The sequence below is a fragment of the Tursiops truncatus genome, chromosome 15, assembly GCF_011762595.2.
Source record: "Tursiops truncatus isolate mTurTru1 chromosome 15, mTurTru1.mat.Y, whole genome shotgun sequence".
In the NCBI taxonomy this organism is placed as follows: domain Eukaryota; kingdom Metazoa; phylum Chordata; class Mammalia; order Artiodactyla; family Delphinidae; genus Tursiops; species Tursiops truncatus.
In genome coordinates this window covers 68,122,663-68,141,718 of record NC_047048.1, presented here as the reverse complement: position 1 = coordinate 68,141,718, position 19,056 = coordinate 68,122,663, and the positions used below count along the sequence as shown (strand labels likewise).

Here is a 19,056-nt window from a genome sequence, read left to right as displayed (position 1 = left end):
GTAATAAATTTCAAAATATTATTATTGAAACCTGGCACCCATTTTTCTTAATTGAAGCATCGTGAGGTAGGTGAGTGTAAGAAGGAATGGGAATTTTTATATTGTTTGCTTTTTATATTATTAGCAGCTAACCTTCTTGTGAAGGTAATTAAATGCTACTTTCTACATAAGCATTGAAAGGCAGTGAGGAGTCCTCCCAGTTTTCATGTAATTCAGAAATTACACACTTTTCTTTTTTACATACACTTTTTCCTCTTAACAAATTTCCTGGTTTGTCCACACAGTTAGGAGTTTCAGAATATATTTGTATTATGCTTCTAATTAAGTTGTGGGACTCTGAAATTACTGTTTTAATTTTTACTTTATCGAGCCCAAAAGATCTCTCTAATCACAACTTTTGGGTGATGGCAGCACAGTAGCAGAGGCTCCATGTCCAGTGGTGTGCAGAAGTACCTGCTTTAGGGTATATCTGGTCCTCCATTCCTGCTACATAACATTTAGCTTCACGAAAAGACTAGGTGGTTTTGTATTTTTCAAACGTGTGTCATCAAAGAGGTAAAAAAAAAAAAAAAAGTAGAGGTAACGGAAGAAAGAGTGCATTGTAAACTACTAGGTGCTATTTGGAGAAATAAAAGTCAACAAAATGTTTATTGAACACCTATTGATTTTTTAAAAAATATTTAATTTAATTTATTTATTTGGTTGCGCTGGGTCTTTGTTGCGGCAGGTGGGCCCCTTAGTTGTGGCTTGCCTGCTCCTTAGTTACACACGTGCATTCATTAGTTGTGGCTGGCATGCTCATTAGTTGCGGCTCTCAGGCTCCTTAGTTTGCAGCATGCACGTGGCATCTAGTTCCCTGACCAGGGGTTGAACCCAGGCCTTCTGCATTGGGAGCTCAGAGTCTTAGCCACTGCGCCACCAGGGAAGACCCTATTGATGTTGTTTGTATCTGTTATCTTGTGGAGTGGCTGTGAGCTGGTGTGTAGCTGTCCGTCCAGGTGCTAGAGATGGTTTCACAGTAACAATGTGAGGTTGGCCAAAGACTGCTTCCAGTGAACTAGAGCAGTTATTCTTACAGCATCATCACTGGGATGCACTTGGATTTCACACACACTGTCTCTCTCAGAGAATGGGGTGGGGGTTATCTGTGCAGCGTGAATATCCCTGAGGGTGCAGGTGGCAGTATCTTGCATGTGAACAGATGGTGGAGGGGCAGTAAGATTTGGTTTAGAATCTTTCACCCAGCTCTTTTCCTCCAACCCTTGTCTCTGCTGAGTAACCACATTCAAGCCACACTTGCGTCAGCCTCTTCCCAGTCTTTCCAGCTTGTGCTCATGTGCCGTCTCTGATCTTCCCAGGCCCTGTGATGACACGGGCCCAGGGAATGGTGGGCCCGTGTGACCTCCATGGCCCTCTGCAGTGCCCGAGCTCTGCCGTGACAGGCGTTTTCACGTTGTGCCCTACCTCACCGCTGAGCTTCCTCTCAGCTTTATTTCCTGCTGGCTTATTTCCTTGGGATGGATCCCTGAAAGCGGAACTGGCAGATCAATGGACTGTGGCAGTTCATAGATCTAGTGGCACGTTGCCTGAGTGCTTTCAGAAAGCCTGAAACAATGAAAGGTGCCATCGCAAGGACCAGGGTCCACAGTGTTCCCCCGCGTTCCTGGCAGTGTCGGGGCCCTGTCTTATTTGCATGCTAGTTTGTGGTACTTGATCAGAAATTGTGTTTTTTGGTGTCTCTATTGCATTATACTTGATTTCTTTTATAAATTAAAAAGTAATTTTTATTGGCACTGGACTTTTTCTGTGTTTTGTAAATGATTGATTTCATTTTGTCGGGTAGAATTTTATTTGAGTGTATGTGTCTGGTTATTTATAATATCCCTTTTTATTCGCCAGAATTTATTTTCCAAACTTCTTTCTTCGTTTCAGAGTTTGTGGCAGTTTGTGATAGTTGAGAGTGTTGGTTTTCTGGGGTCTGATAATTTGACATTGAGAGATAAAGAAGATAAACTTGTACTAACATAGTTTACCTAGTGCCGACTCCACTGTAATGGAGTTTAGGTGGTAAAATTCTTTGAACTGCCCTGATTCAGAGCCCTCCCCTTGCCATTTCTCAGGAATCTCTGGTTTTCTTGAGGTAATTGCTCGATCACATGCTAGTCCTCACACTGATCCTTAGAAGCACTGTTTGCTGACTTCCCCTTTTCTTGATTTGGCCAGTCGTTCTCTGCCCTCCTCTCCTTCCCCCTTGGTCTGGGCCCCGCCTGCGCCCACTTTGCAGCTTGTTACCTCCTTGGATGCTATGCTCTTTGCAAGCAGCAATATCCTGGTAGCATTTTATGGTCCTTTTAATAGAAAATGCTTCTGACTCTTGGAGGAAAAAAACCCCTAAAGTTACCAGACTTTAAACTGGTAAACTGTAATTGTGGCCCCAGGGATGATGGAAATCCTTCATTTTTCTCAGTTGCGTCATACACACCATGAGCCCACTTAGAAGGTGGGACTGTCTCCCTTTAAAGTTCTCCTTGATGCCTGCACATCACATTCATTTGGATATGAGAAATAATTATAACATAAGGATAATTGTGTGCCTCTGGGATGTTTTCCTAGCTCTCTGGGATGTCCAGGAAGTCAAAGTAAACAATAAATATGAGGTGGTGTCTACATCCAGACTAGAACCAGAAGCCGGGATACTATGATCCTTCCATTGTTTGTCTGTGGGGAAGGTGAGAGTGAGTGATTCAGGCAGCCCCAAGTTCTGGGTTTCCTAAAATAGCGTTCTTTCTGTTCCCTGGGATGCCCTTAGTGCACTTCAGTGACCTCTCAAGCCACTTGCTGGGCTCTTGTTGCTATGGTGCTGAAAAGTCATTTATGAGAAAAAGTTCAGGTGTCATCATGGGCATTACAGTTGGAGTGGGGATGGGGCTTAAGTCCTGGGTACAGTAAAATCACTTAAAAAGATCATATGAGGGCTTCCCTGGTAGTACAGTGGTTGAGAATCCGCCTGCCAGTGCAGGGGACACGGGTTCGAGCCCTGGTCCAGGAAGATCCCACATGCTGCGGAGCAGCTAACCCTGTGCACCACAGCTACTGAGCATGCACTCTGGAGCCCACGAGCCACAACTACTGAGCCTGCGTGCCTAGAGCCCATTCTCCGCAACAAGAGAAGCCACTGCAATGAGAAGCACGCGCACCTCAACAAAGAGTATCCCCCCACTTGCTGCAACTAAAGAAAGCCCATGCGCAGCAACGAAGACCCAGCACAGCCAAAAATAAAAGAAGTAAATTTATTTTTTTAAAAAAAGATCATGTGAAATATTGGAATGGAACTTATTTTGTCAATTTAAAGTGCACATGGTTTAAAACATCAAGTAATGTAGGAGAGCTGATGATGAAATGCAAGGGTGCCCTGTCCTGTCTCACACCAGCTCCTCTCTCCTTTAAGACAACGACTTTTAACTCTTTTAGCTCTATTTTATTGTGTATATTTCTTTTTATTTATTTATTTATTTTTGGCTGCGTTGGGTCTTCATTGCTGCACGCGGGCTTTCTCTAGTTGCTGCGAGCGGGGGCTTCTGCGGGGGCTTCTCACTGCGGTGGCTTCTCTTGTTGCGGAGCACTGGCTCTAGGCATGCGGGCTTCAGTAGTTGTGGCACATGGGCTCAGCAGTTGTGGCTCGCGGACTCTAGAGCGCGGGCTCAGTAGTTGTGGTGCACGGGCTTAGTTGCTCTGCTGCATGTGGGATCTTCCCCAACCAGGGCTCAAACCCGTGTCCCCTGCATTGCCAGGCAGATTTTTAACCACTGCACCATGAGGGAGGCCCATATTGTGTATATTTCTATTTCTTGATTTCCAATTGTAGATACTACTTACTGATTTTCTTCCAAAAGAAATGAGGTCTTTGCTTTAGTTCTACCCCCTCTCCACCCCCCTCAATATAGTCATGTCATTATTTTTGGCTCCTCTTTTAATTTCCTTCTTAATTTAATATGCCAGCATCTTTTATAACTTATTTTATCTACAAAGACAGTATCTTTTTGACTCCACTCCATCTGGAGCAAAAAACTAGGGTTCAGGATGGGAGAAGGTAGGTTTTGGCCTATATGTAGGCCTCTGGGGGGTGCTGGGCTAGAAGACCACTAATTGTAAGTGTTCTGGAGAAGTAATCCTCTATTCTGTGTTTTCCTCACGTGTCGCAGCTTAATCTTGAGATAATCTAAAATGTTTCATTTTGGATTTTAGCATAATCTTTGCCTTTTTTATGTTTTACAGAAATAAAATAATTGCCTTTAATAGATGATAATGAAAATACAGAAGAAAGAGAAGCAGGTAAGTGGTCACATATCTTCTAAGGGAATGCATCCAGCATACACTGGTGCTTTTTTACAAGAGGAGATGCTGGCAGTTTGGGCTTATCTCCTAGCCTCTGCTGCCTGTTTCCCATTCTCCACGTGGTAACTGAGAGCTCTGTTCTGAATGACTTAATATATAGATTTTTACTATGCACAGGTCAGCTCTATATAGGAATAAATGTAATGAAGATTGTAGATCAGAATATTATTCAGAATTAGCTATGCGAAAGAGAAATAGCTTACCAAGTTTTTATCAAGGGAGAAGTGATCGCTTCTTTATAGTTTACATATTTATTATTTTCGATGTTTGGTTAAACTAAAAGCATTCACTTACAGAATTCTTATTTATCATGATGTGCTGAAGTTTTCTCCTGCAGAAAATAGTGAACTAATTGGAAGTTTGTCCCTGCAGAAAATAGTGAACATTAACTGTTTGGCATTTGGTTTCCTGGAGGGGAGTTGATAAAAACATTTGGCCCTTGTGACGCATCCTACTAAAATCTTTTTCCTTAGTTGGTATTTATGTGTTCCAGGTGATTACGTTTTCAGAGGATCCCAGAGACCTAAACCAGTGTGGCTCAGGGAGGTGAGATGAGGGGACCTGCCTCTGTCTCTTAGAAACAGGCTGTCTCTGATGGGCTGGTTTTCCTTTTACAGAATTGAATGACAACCTGGTAACTGGGGAGATCTGAATCCCTGCCCTTCAGCTGGGACCCTATGCAGAGAGGTTGGGTGGGACCAGCCACTTTCCTCTCTGCTTGTAGAGCACTGAGTAGTCGGATACAGGGTGACCTAGGGATATGGTTACAAGGACTACCCTCTGTTCTGTTCCCAGTGGATAGGTCCTTGTGAAACCAAAACAAAATGGCCTGTTTGGGGAAAGAATTGAGTCACCTGCTGCTAATTTTAATAAGAAGAGCAGTGCCTAAACACTATCTACACGCTGGTTTCCTCCTGTCCTGGCTCTGTAGAGTCAAAAGTTAGTACACAAACACTGTAGAGAGTGCAGTTCCATCTGCCAGGATTTTACCCTATGGATTTACTCAGATGGGTGTGTAGGTTTCATTGCGACTTTGTTTATTATAGCGAAAATGGAAACGAACTTAAATGTCCGTCAAAAAGGAGACTACAGGCGTGCCTCGTTTTACTGTGCAGGTATTATTACATTGTTTACAAATTGAAGGCTTGTGGCAGCTCTGCCTTGAGTAGGGCTATCAGCACCATTTTTCCAACAGCATTTGCTCACTTCGTGTCTCGGTGTCACATTTTGGTAATTCTCTCAGTATTTTGGAACTTTTCATTATTATTATATTTGCTGTGGTGATCTGTGATCCGTGATCTTTGGTGTTACTATTGTAATTGTTTTGGGGTGAACTTCACTGGTAAATGTCTGTGACTGCTCCACCAACTGACTGGCTGTTCCTCCATCTTTCACCTCCTCCTCCGGTTTCTGAGCCCAGGAAACAACCATTCCTTGAGACACAACAATATGGAAGTTAGGCCACTTAATAACCCTACAGTGGCCTCTAGGTGTTCAAGTGAAAGGACCAGTTGCTCGGCTCTCACTTTCGATCAAAAGCTAAAGGTGATTAAGTTTAGTGAAAAAGGCACATGGAAAGCAGAGAGGCCGCAAGCGAGGCCTCTTGTGCTAAACAGTTTAGCCAAGTTGCGGATGCAAAGGAAGAATCCTTGAAGGAAATTAAAAGTGCCGTTCCAGTGAACACGCAAATAAGAAAGCACCACAGCCTTATTGCTGACATGGAGATAGTTTGAGTGGTCTGGATAGAAGATCAGACAAATCACACCATTCTCTTAAGTCAAAGCCTAATCCAGAGCAAGGCCCTAACTCTCTTCAATTCTATGAAGGCTCAGAGAGGTGAGGAAAGTGTAGAAGAAAAGTAAAGCTAACAGAGGTTGGCTCATGAGGTTTAAGGAGAGGAGCTGTCTCCATAACCTAAAAGTACAGGGTGAAGCAGCAAGTGCTGATGTAGAAGCTGCAGCAAGTTATCCAGAAGATCTAGCTGAGATAATTAATGAAGGTGGCCACACTAAACAACAGATTTTCAGTTTAGACAGAACAGCCTCCTATTGGAAGAAGATGCCATTTAGGACCTTGATAGCTAGAGAGGGCAAGTCAGTGCCTGTCTTCAAAGTTTCAAAAGACAGGCTGACTCTCTTGTTAGGGGATAATGCAGCTGTTGACTTTTAGGATGAAGCCAGTGCTCATGTACCATCCTGAAACTACTAGGGCCCATGAGAATTATGCTAAATCTTCTCTGCCTATACTCTCTAAATGGAAATTACAAAGCCTGGATGATAGCATATGTGTTTACAACATGGCTTACTGTATGTGTAAGTCCACTGTTGAGGCCTACTGCTCAGAAAAAAAGATTTTCTTTCAAAACATTACGGCTCATTGACAATGCACATGGTCACCCAAGAGCTTTGATGGAGTTGTACAGCGAGATGAATGATGTTTTCATGCCTGCTCACACAGCATCCATCTGCAGCCCATGGATCAAGGAGGAATTTTGACTTTCAAATCTTATTATTTAGGACATACATTTTGTAAGGTTGTAGCTGCCATAGATGGTGATTTCTCTGATGGATCTGGGCAAAGTAAGTTGAAAACCTTCTGGAAAGGATTCACCATACTAGATGCCATGAAGAACATTTGTGATTCATGGGAAGAGGTCAAAATGTCAACATTAACAGGAGTTTGGGAGAAGTTGATTCCGACCCTTATGGGTGACTTTGAGGGGTTCAAGACTTCAGTGGAGGAAATAACTTCAGATGTGGTGGAGAAGACAAGAGAACCAGAATTAGTAGTGGAGCCTGAAGATGGGACTGAATTGCTGCCATCTCATGATAAAACTTGAACAGTTGCTTCTTATGGATGTGCATAGAAGGTGGTTCCTTGAGATGGAGTCTACTCCTGGTAAAGATGCTGTGAAGATTGTTGAAATGACAACAAAGGATTTAGAATATTACATAAACTTAGTTGATAAAGCAGCAGCAGGGTTTGAGAGGATTGATTCCAATTTTGAACGAAGTTCTACTGTGGGTAGAATGCTGTCAAACAGCACTGCATGCTACAGAAAACTGTGCAAGGAAGAGTCAGTTGATGTGGTAAACTTCATTGTTGTCGTATTTTAAGAAATTGCCACAGACACGCCAGCTTCAGCAACCACCACCCTGATCAGTCAGCAGCTGTCAACACCAAGGCAGGACCCTCCACCAGCAAAAGGACTATGACTTGCTGAAGGTTCAGATGATGGTTAGCATTTTTTTTAGCAACAAAGTATTTTTATTTTAATTTTTTAAAATAGAAAACATAAAGGAACTTTAATATCCAGTCAGGGCAAAGAATACTGGATTTAATGACCCATTAATTGTGAACCACTTTAGGTTCTTCACAGTAACAGATGTATTTTAAAGTAAAATTTGAATGCATATTGCAGAGAATGAATCCATTTAAAAAACTTTATAATTTCCTTACCTGATACTAATACCAGTATGATTTTTAGACTGTAAATTTTTTAAATGATTTAACACTGAGAATAAGATTTAAAGCAAAGTTAGCAATGTTCCTGAATTACAGATTTGTTCAGTAGTAAGCCTTTGAGTAATAGTACTTTCTTCTCAAAAAGTAGTCAGTGTACATTTTAGAATTGTGCAGTAAGAAAATATTGGCTAATAAAAAGTGGTATTACTTGAGATAGTCAAAATGAAAGAAAAACTATACTTTTGCTTGGATTATTTATGCCCAAATAATTTACCCTGCAGTCCACAGATGTATAGGGCATAAAATATTTTTGAATAAGAGAAAAGCGAGGGTCCTAAAATAGGAACATAAACCAGAAGAATCTAAAAACAGCATCCTGTTATTTTTTGAGTATTTAAGCTGCTTTTGGTTGCATGCCCTGATCTGTAGAAGGTTAATTAACAAGGAAGTAAAATTTCCAAGTGTTTAAAAAATTTGCTCATCTTCTATAAAGCAAGTTTTAATGTGTCAACACTTAAAAAATACACAGTGACTTGATGAAACATCAGTACAACTGCATAGAATTGAGCTCCAGAGAATTATACATTTATGAGCTGTCTTTCCTGGGCTCTGGTTTACAGGAGTATTGGCTTAGAGACCAGCTTAGAGCCATCTGCTCCTACCTGGAGGATACAGGCCAGGAAACTCTTAGGATTATATGGGCCTTTTCTGTTCCTAAATAAAACACCAGGAGCTCTCTGGTCTTAAAAACAACCGAGCATCCAAATATGTACACTGGGGACCCTTCCCCTTTGTGAGTCAAAGAAGAGGAGAGTTTGTGACTTTTGCTGAAAACAAAACAAAACAAAATCTCCCACAATTCTTCTAAGAGACTGAAATGTACTAGAAATTTCAAAACTAGAACAATGCCATCAAAGATTAAACCTCTGAATGCCACCCCAAAATAATAAAATTGGGACCTCCAGGAAAACAGGTACCAAAAGAATCAAAGTAATGAATGCACTGAGGATTCCCCTCTTTGAAGGCTGTTTAAGGAGGTAGGGTTTCACGGGTTTTTGTTTGTTTATCTTTTGGCCTCTGAACATTTAAAAAATGCTTTGCCCGTCTTGTCATTTAGGCTAATTTTGGAGTTCACAAGAAACCCTAATACTGACATAAGGATATTCTACAGTTTCACAGCTATCATTTGTACATATTAAAATCAAGTTGATTTACTCTTTTTGAGTAAGTATAACTAGAATATGGCAAATTAATATATTTCTTTACATACAACTTTGTGTCTCAAAGTTCTTGAAAAACAAGAGCAGATAACTTTGTATTCAAAGACTACCAAAGTGTGCATTTGATATTTATATGCAAACAAAACCTTATGAATCTCCTGTCAATTCTGCATGATGCCTTTAAGGAGGAAATTACATACAAAGTTGCTAACTGTGCAAAATGTTAAATTGCTAAAACATTTTACATAATGAAATGATACATGTAAATGTAGAAGTTGACACATGAAATTAACATGGGTTCATAAGAACTTATCACATTTCAGAGATTTTCTTTAGTAACAAGTTTTTATTTTTATATTTCCTGTACACAGCAAAGTTTATCACAGAAGGTAACCCTTTTAAACAAATTCAACAGGGAGTTCTTGAGGCACCTTCTCATATAAAACACAAGATGAATGCAATTATCAATCCATCTGAGAAAAGTTTTCAATCTAAAGATCATTTTTTTCCATTTAAGTATATTTTATAGAACTTTGATAAGGCAAGACAAATTGTGAAAAAATGTAGATACAAAAATGATGTAAACTAATATCTTATATTAAAAAACCCCAAAGGGAAAACTGGAGATGGGGCAGCTCAAACAATGCCTATTTCAGAAAAACCTAAAATAGAATTGTGCATAAGCTGAAGATTACAAAGAACTTCTGGACTCGGCACAGTTTGGGTTTTCCTTTTTTCTTTTTTTTTTTAGTCTTTATATTACAGGTTTTAAATCATATCGGGAATGCAAACTAGAACTGCCCACTACTTCAGTGGAAAAAGTTCAACATTGTGCAGTTTTCTGCCTCTATTTTTAAAAAGTGGCAGCAATCCCTGCATTTGTATATGAAACAAGGATTTGAGAAACTTTATCAAAAAAGGTAATGAAGGCAAAAATTGGCAGACATCCAGCATATTGTTTCTTTTTAAAACAATGTGGATGGTAATTTCATGATTAAAAAATGAATCTTTTAAATAAATACATTGTATCTGACATTCGCACTGACTGATTTGATAAATCTTTAAGTAAACAAGGGCTTTACTACACTCCCTGTAGCCTTAAGCCACTGGCTTTAGGTTCTGGAGTCCTTTTTCACTGGGTTTCATACACTGCGACTCTGCAGACTGATTAGGCATCATGCTGCCATTCTGTCCTGGAGGCGGCTGCACTCCATAATTTGGTCCCATCCATGGTGCAGAAGACTGTTTAAATCCCTGCTGGTTCCATAGCTGGCCATACATTCCATATGCAGGTACTTGCCAACCATTAGGCATATACTGGCCAATTTGTTGTGTGTTCCCATACCACTGGCCCCAGTGGCCGTAAGCTTGTGGATATCCAATTTGATTCTGCTGTTGCATGGGATTTATCATATCAAGAGTTTCTTTGCCCCAGTAGCATTTCACAACATGGCCTTCAGTGGTAGTTCCATTAACAGAAACAACTGCATGTGCTGCACTTTCATGGGAATTGAACCGAACAAAAGAATATCCTTTATATGGAAAGACTCGAAGTTCCATTATTTGTCCAAATGGCGAAAAAGTCTGACGCATTAGTTGTTCTGTTAGCCCAGAAGTGACATCTCCATCATATACAGTACAGTTGCTTGGACTAGACTGATTTACGACCTCATCATATGATAGCTGTTTGGTGTTTGACTCATATGTACTCTTTGGAACTGGAGGCTTTCGGGTTGCCCAGTTAGTTCTGATTTTGTCTTCCACCAAGCCACTGGCCACCCATCTGTTGAATGGAGTTTTCAGCATCCCATCTGTTGAAAAAGGAGACAAAGCCATATCCCTTAGACTTTCCTGTTGCCATGTCTTTTACCACTTGGGCATCTGATATTCTTCCAAATGGTCAAAAGCAGCTTTTGTATCTTCAGTTGTAATTTCTGGACTGAGATCACCAACAAAGACATGGAAATGACCTTGTGAACGCTGTGTGCTAACAACGGTACTACTGCTTGTATCCTCCTTTTGACTGCTGTGGGTTGTTGCCCACTTCACTTTGACTTCCTTACCCATTATCTTCCACCCATTCATAGCAGCTAGTGCTACAGCTGCATGACGACGCTCATAAAACTCTGCAAAACAATATGGATCATTTCCAGCTGTATCCATAATCATTCTGGAGAATTAAAGCTTCTGTCACATCTCAGGAAAGCTTACCGACATATAGAGTCTTAGGCATTTAGTCCTCCATGGCTGCTGCTGTCGCGGTGGCGCCTCCGGGTCCAGCTCTCTACCCTTTACTACCTCACAAATCTTTTGAGCGGCCATGGCTGCAAAATGGCGGAGTTTCTCGGCCAACTAGAGGTTACTGCGTCCCCTTCTTCAGCAGCAATTACACTAAACCGCCCAGCCCAGCGCGAACAACAAAGCCTCGGGTCAAGATGGCGGTGAGCCGGGCACCTTAGAGCAGCCCGGGAAGTGACCCGGACCGCGCAGGCGCAGAAGAATCTTGCACTTTGGACCTCCTGTAATTTAATTTTTTTAAATCGGAGTACAGTGTCAAGCAATAAGATATTTTTAAATTAAGGTATGTAGATTTTTTTTTTTAGACATAGTGCTAGTGCACACTTAATAGACTACAGTATAGTATAAACATAACTTTTGTATGTACCTGTAAACCAAAAAATTTGTGTGACTCACTTTACTACAGTATTTGCTTTATTGTGGTGGTCTGGAACTGAACCTGCAATATCTGTGAGGTAGGCCTGTATATACATCATAGCACATCTACCTAGTGGAATATTTTGCTGCTGTTAAAAATAACACATTACTGAAGAGAATCCCAAGCCCTCGAAACTACTGTCATTTATGATACATGGGCAGATTTTTATTTCTTAAAACAATCTGCAAATTTAATTTTTTAAACATTATTTAAGGTAAGCTTTCATTTCAATAAAAACATTCTTTACCAAAATTATCCCAACATGAATTTAGGTTCTTTTCTTTTCAAAGTTCATATTGAGACCTTTGGTATGTCAGCCAGTTATTACGTAACGTCAGTGAGATGGTTTTCATTTACACCTCATAGTATATGTTGATGAGCAGGACAGAGTTTTTATTTAAAAGTTAATATTAGATAGGTGGAGGGGCAAGTTAATGAAGTGGAGGAGTTGATCCTGCTTCTCTTATAGGTACTGGTGACGGGCCATACCGACGACTGAACTGCAAGACGTGGCTGAGCATGCTAAAGCAATCCATGGGCTCTAAAACCTATCTTGTGACATAGCTTAACATATTTTTGTTTTTCTTGTTCTAATTCATTTTGTGCTCTGAAACATATACTTGAGAGGCCAGAGCAAAGTGATCAGGATGATAAAAGAATGTTGACTCATTCAACATGAGGTATGATAGATGAAACTAAGATTACGTAGCCTGAAGAAGGGAATATTTAAAAGTGTCTCTTGCAAAAGAGGTTGACTGTGTCTGTTGCTGGACCTGTAGGTGAGAATGGAGAGTTATAGGGGGACAGGCTTTAGCTCCATCTGAAGAAGACCGTCCTGAGAAGTTGAGCTGCCCAGCTGTGGCCTGCACCTTGTGGGCACTAAGCTCCCCACTCCTGGGAGAGACTGGAAAGCTGTTTGTTTGTTTGTCAGAGGCCAGGAAGTGGGCGTTTGGCCCAGATGACCTTAGTGGTACATCCTGACTAGAATCCTAGGGTTTACCAGGGCATTTATGTATGGCATTTATCTGTGGTATCAACATAAATAGTAGTCTAAGTAGATACAATTTTTAATTAAAATATTACATAATAGTTATATATTACATAGTGGTTCTTTCAGCTCATGTTACTGATATTACTCGATATATCACTAGGTGAAACAAACACGAAACAGTTTTTTAAAAATAGAAATAAGCGGCTGAGTTTTAAATTCTATGAATAAAGTGGCTTTGAGTCCGTCTACATGCAGAAAACATTGGAATAAACACAACCACTTTTTTTTTTTTTTTTTTTTTTTTTTTTTTTTGCGATACGCGGGCCTCTCACTGTTGTGGCCCCTCCCGTTGCGGAGCACAGGCTCCAGACGCGCAGGCTCGGCGGCCATGGCTCACGGGCCCAGCCGCTCCGCGGCACGTGGGATCCTCCCGGACCGGGGCACGAACCCGTGTCCCCTGCATCGGCAGGCGGACCCTCAACCACTGTGCCACCAGGGAAGCCCCACAACCACTTTTAAACAGTGAATAGAATTGCCTCATCTCCTGTCCTGACCAGAGGGTTCTGGGAATCTCTGGTAACAAGACCTTGGGCCAACATCAAAGTGGCAACAAAAGATCTAGGATCCGTGACGTTTGACAAGTGTCGCTGTGACTGTAGAGAATTGCCTCCCTCCATCTAACTTGGATTCACTCTTGAGACCCAAAGCTGGTATTCTGAGTATTGTGGGAAAAAAGCAGGAGTAACAGCAGTGAACTTCTTTCCACTTTTGATACAATTTATGGTTTTCTCATTAACTCACTGTCTTTTGCCTCAGTTATACCGTCCCTTTACTATTGATATGGTTTTGGATAAATTGTGCCAGTTTTGGGAAACTACGTAACATGTAGTGACCAAGGATCAAAAGTTCTCATTTTGGGATGAAAACGGAAATATAGTACCCGCTGCTAACAAAATGTGTTCTTAGGATGGTGGTTGTAGGTCTTCTGGTAGCTCCCAAGCCCACATTTGATGTTCTTTAACCCTCATCTTGGGATCCTTCTGGGTAGAGTTGAAAAGAGATCACTTACTTAATCTTAAATGTTCTGCTGGATTGTTTGATTCTTCATGTATTATCCCATTCTGGTCTGGGGAACAAATGGATTTATAAAGAAATGGATAGAAGAGGAAAGTTAATGAGTTAACGGTTTTCTGGGGGAAAGGTTAGGGAGATACCCTTGGTGCTGGGGAGTGGATGATGGAAATAAAGTAGAGGTGGTTAGAGAGTCTTGCTAATTCTTATTCTGAGTTTGGTGTATGCAGAACATGAGGCAGTATCGTGAAGTAGTCAAGAGCAGTGGCTCTTAAAACCAGGAGTCAAACCCGGGTTCAAATCTTAGCTCTAGTACTCACTAGCTGTGTAACTTTGGGTGAGTTATTTAACCTCTCTGAACTTCTACTCTATAAAATAGAGTCATATTTGGAACGATAATATACTTCCTCTTAGAGTTGTTTTGAGACATAATCTGTTTAAGAAACCTAGTATATTGCCTGATACTCATTACTTAATAAAATCAGGCATTATTAATAATAGATCATTGCTGACATCTATTTTATCTTTCAAATATCAAAACAACTCTGAGTACTCAGAGTAGCTGTGACTAAAGGTCGAGATATATGAAAAGCACCGTTCCCTGCCCACACATAGTATTCCTAACTCCAGGCAATGGTCTTGCTGTGCCTTGGTATGTGGAAATGATATTGGCCAGGGTTTGCTTAAGTTCTGGGCTCAGGGGCGCTAGTAACCCAGGACTACAGTGAAATTACAGGTGGGCCAGGAAGGAAGAGGTAGGAAAATAGTCTTATTCTCTCTGTATTTGTTGATCTACTTGGCTTAGAAGATGTCACAAAAACATTTTAGAAGAGGTCTCTCTTAGCCTTGGTTGGCTGAAACAAACATCATTGCACTTTGACAGATAATTGAATCACTTTGAGCCTTTGGTTTACTCATAAAAGCCGTAGTTGTTTGGAAAAAAAACTCGTGGTTTCTAGAAACAACACTTGTTAACAAACAGGCACTTATTAAGTATTTTCCTTCTCTCTTCCTAACTCTTTCCTGTCAGCATCTAAATTCAATAATCTACCTGCGCCCAGCTTTTGTCACCACATGGAATTAACAAGGTTTAGGTTGACTTTGCCTAAAGATTTAAAGTAGTCAAAGAGTCTTGAAACATCGTAAGAGAAAAAGCCACCACCACCCCATCCTGTTTTAAAAGCAAAAATATGAAAATAGAGGTGGAGACTTGACTGACAGGTTCAAGGGCTTTGGGGTAGAGGAGCTTTGCAGAAATTAGATCGTCAAATCTGTTGATCACTCTTCAGTCCTTAGCTTACCTGCTCCTCAGCAGCATTTGACACCTGTGATCATTCTGTCTTAAAATGCTCTCATCCTCCGGTTTCTGTGAAGCAACACTTTCTTACCCTTTTTCCCTCCTACATCACTGGCCTGACTGCTCCTTCGCCCTGCCTGTAGGTTCTTCCCCCTCCGGGGACCTTAAGTATTAGTGTTCCGCAGGTTAGGTCCTGTTTCCTCTTCTCTCTTTATCCATTCTTCTTGGGCGGTCTAATTTATTCTCATAGACATTTCCCTTGGAAAGTGTATCCAAGAGCGCCCTGGACACCTCTGCCTGAAACTGAACTCTTCTCCTCCTGGTGCGAACCAGCTGTGACCATGTGAGGAGCCATGTAGGACTGAAATACCTGCTTCATCACCCAAAGCACAGAACTCCTGGGTGTGGAAGGATTGAATATGCTGAATACAGGGAAAAAACTCACAAACACAGAGGGGACACACAGACACGTGCACACACTGACATTGTCCCTGTCCCTCCTCAGATGGGTCTTGCTCACTCAGCCTCAGCACAAATGTATTTGCCAAATGAATGAGTCCCAGTGCAATTGCAGTGTGATAAAGGCAAGGATATGTGGGGTTTTCTGTCTTTACTGCATTCCACAGGCAGGCCGTAACTATAAGGAGAAAGAGAAGGTGAAACAGTAAGACAATTCTAATTCCAACTGGAAAGTAGCTTTGCCACCTGGAATGTCCACAGACCAACTCGTTAGTAGTAGTAACTACTTCTTATTTTGTATTTTCATTTTGTTATTTGGACTTTTAAAAAAAGACAGATCTCAAACTTAGTTAAGCTTGTCTGCTTTTTTGTGTGTGTGTGTGTGGTATGCGGGCCTCTCACTGTTGTGGCCTCTCCCGTTGCGGAGCCCAGGCTCCGGACGCGCAGGCTCAGCGGCCATGGCTCACGGGCCTAGCTGCTCCGCGGCATGTGGGATCTTCCCAGACCAGGACACGAACCCGTGACCCCTGCATTGGCAGGCGGCCTCTCAACCACTGTGCCACCAGGGAAGCCCCTTGTCTGCTTATTTTTATATTTAGTCGATTTCTTGATATTAAGTAAGTCTACACAGAAAACACTTTCCTCTCCCTGGGGAAGGTGGAAGACCCTGAAGCGATGGGCAGCAGGGGCTCCCTGGGCCGCTCACTGCTGGGTTGAAATTGGAGGAAGCGCTTCTGGGTGAAGGGTGTGCAGGGGCCTTTCCAGCCCGAGTGCAAAGTACACTCTGCCCTGCCCTCAGTCAGATGTAATCATAGTGCTGGCGCCTCTCATATTCTGCCTTTGATTCCTGAATACTGATGATTTGGAGGAGTGTGAATTGTCTGGCAAACAATTTTTCCTTCATTATTAAAGTCTATTACATCTATGTGAAAATTTTTCTATTATAAGTATATTGAAAGCAATATTCTCATTATTGAAAATTTAGATGTCTGTTTAATAAAAAAAAATTTAAAAACCCAAATTTGCACAGCCCCAAACGATTAACATTTTGTTTATTTTCTCCCATTCTTTCTTCTGTACACAGGTATTTGTTGTCATTTTTGTTTACACATACAATTTTGTAGATGTCTTTTTTCTCTTTTTTCAAATTGAAAATATTAATTTCATCCAATAATCATATGATTGAGTTTTACTGTAAGCCACAAAGATCTTGGGGAACACCACAAAGTCACTGTCTCATGAAGCTTACCTTCTAATCATGGGAAACAGGTAAAGGCAAACAAATAATAACTTAGAGAAATTTTTGAAAAAAGAAGTGAAAGTTGCCCACAGTGTTATCTCCGAGACATAATGATGGTATGTGTCCTAAATTTATTTTAAAAAGCTAATGTTGGGCTTCCCTGGTGGCTCAGTGGTTGAGAGTCCGACTGCCGATGGAGGGGACACAGGTTCGTGCCCCGGTCCAGGAACATCCCACATGCCGCGGAGCGGCTAGGCCCGTGAGCCATGGCCGCTGAGCCTGCGCGTCCGGAGCCTGTGCTCCGCAATGGGAGAGGCCCAGCAGTGAGAGGCCCGCGTACCGCCAAAAAAAAAAAAAAAAAAGAAAAGCTAATGTTGATATAGCCTTCTTAAAAAAACAAAAATGGGATTAGATCATAGGTTTTCTTTTTTTACTTTCCCACATGTTGTGGACACTTTTTAAATGTCAACTAAAACTTTGTGTAACAGTGGCTGTGTAGTAGTATTCTGTATGATGGATGTGCTGTTAATTTAAGCATTTTCCTAAAGGTCGACAAATAGAGTATTTACAGTTTTTTACTCTATTAAAAATAATTCTGTATCAGATATTCTTATACATAAACCTTTGGAGTATCTAAATGTTTCCTTAGTTTATGTCTCAAAGAGAAATTGCTCACTTTAAAAGCATATCCAAAATTAAAATTTTAGTATTATTGCTACTCTCTCCTACAAAAAATCTTTTAATAGTTGATGTTCCTGCCAGCAACATATGAGAGGACCCTTTTCAGTATATTCTTACATTGAATTTTTAAAAATTGAGATATAATTCACATGCTGTAAAATCCACACTTTTAAAACATGCAATTCAGTGGTTTTGGTATAGTCACAAGATTGTGTAAAGATCACCACTATCTGATTCTAGAACATTTCATCATCCCCCAAAGAACCTTATGCCCTCACTGGTCACTCTGTTTTTTCCCTCAACCCCTGGCAACCTCTACTCTACTTTTTGTCTCTATGGATTTGCCAGTTTGGGGTATTTCATGTAAATGGAATTATACAATATGTGGTCTTCTGTGCTTGGCTCCTTTCACTTAGCATAATTCTTTCAGGGTCTATCCATTTTGTAGCCTGGGTGAGTTTCTTAGATTCTAGTTTGACTTTCAAGTACTTGAGAGATTCTTAGGGGGATAACCCAGGTTTGTCCTTGGACCTCTGTTTGGGAAGCATTGACCTAGGCTGTAGTCTTTCCATTAGTTCTTAAATCCTTTACAACTGACCCAGAACCTGTTTATCTAGATTCACATTTTTAAGTGTCTTTTCTAGGCATATTGTAGGTTGATGGTCTTCGATCAAAGAAATATGTTTTATTACTATCAGTGCAGTTTATGAGTTATCATTGTTGCATGTTTCATCAGTCTCTCTCAGTTTCATCCTTGTGTTCCTAGATGCTAGTCTCTTTAAATTGTCAATGTAATGTAAAATGTTGTTACTGTGGTCCATCATCTGAAGTCTGTTCCTTTTAGGGCCATTTTCAAAATGGTAATTTAGGGCTTCCCTGGTAGCGCAGTGGTGGAGAGTCCGACTGCCTGCCGATGCAGGGGACACGGGTTCGTGCCCCGGTCCGGGAAGATCCCACATGCCGCGGAGCGGCTAGGCCCGTGAGCCATGGCCTCTGAGCCTGCGCGTCCGGAGCCTGTGCTCCGCAACGGGAGAGGCCCGCGTACCGCAAAAAAAAAAAAAAGGTAATTTAATGCCCTTCTTAGTGGAAGTTGAAACAAAGACTTTATTTAGGCTCTTTACCTTTTCCCCCACTGACCTTGAGAAACATGGAAGAAATATGTTTTGTCTTATATTTTTAATCCTCAGCAGATATCTTTTCCAGGCTCCCAACAAGGTGCCTTATAAATAAAAGCATTTCTGGTGGATTATTGACTTTCGAGATTATAATTTCATATATTTGGTTACTAATATCTGCCTTCTGGAACACTTCCTCCTTTTTTTTTTTTAAAGAAGGTGTTGGGGGTAGGAGTTTATTAATTAATTAATTTATTTTTGCTGTGTTGGGTCTTCGTTTCTGTGCGAGGGCTCTCTCTAGTTGTGGCAAGCGGGGGCCACTCTTCATCACGGTGCGTGGGCCTCTCACTATTGCAGCCTCTCTTGTTGCAGAGCACAGGCTCCAGATGCGCAGGCTCAGTAGTTG

At 41.2% G+C, this 19,056-nt stretch overlaps 1 protein-coding gene and 1 pseudogene across 2 annotated transcripts in view; one reads left to right on the top strand and one right to left on the bottom strand.

The window, feature by feature from the left end:
* Positions 1–19,056, top strand: part of CHD6 (chromodomain helicase DNA binding protein 6) — a 212,201-nt gene that overhangs the window by 60,627 nt on the left and 132,518 nt on the right. For both annotated transcript variants that reach the window (XM_073792997.1, XM_019943878.3), the window contains one exon: positions 4,276–4,332. In XM_073792997.1, the coding sequence (XP_073649098.1) occupies positions 4,300–4,332 (33 nt within the window). In that variant the 5' untranslated portion in view covers positions 4,276–4,299. The remainder of the gene's footprint in view (positions 1–4,275; positions 4,333–19,056) is intronic.
* On the bottom strand, positions 10,213–11,247 carry LOC101333058 (cytotoxic granule associated RNA binding protein TIA1 pseudogene; annotated as a pseudogene).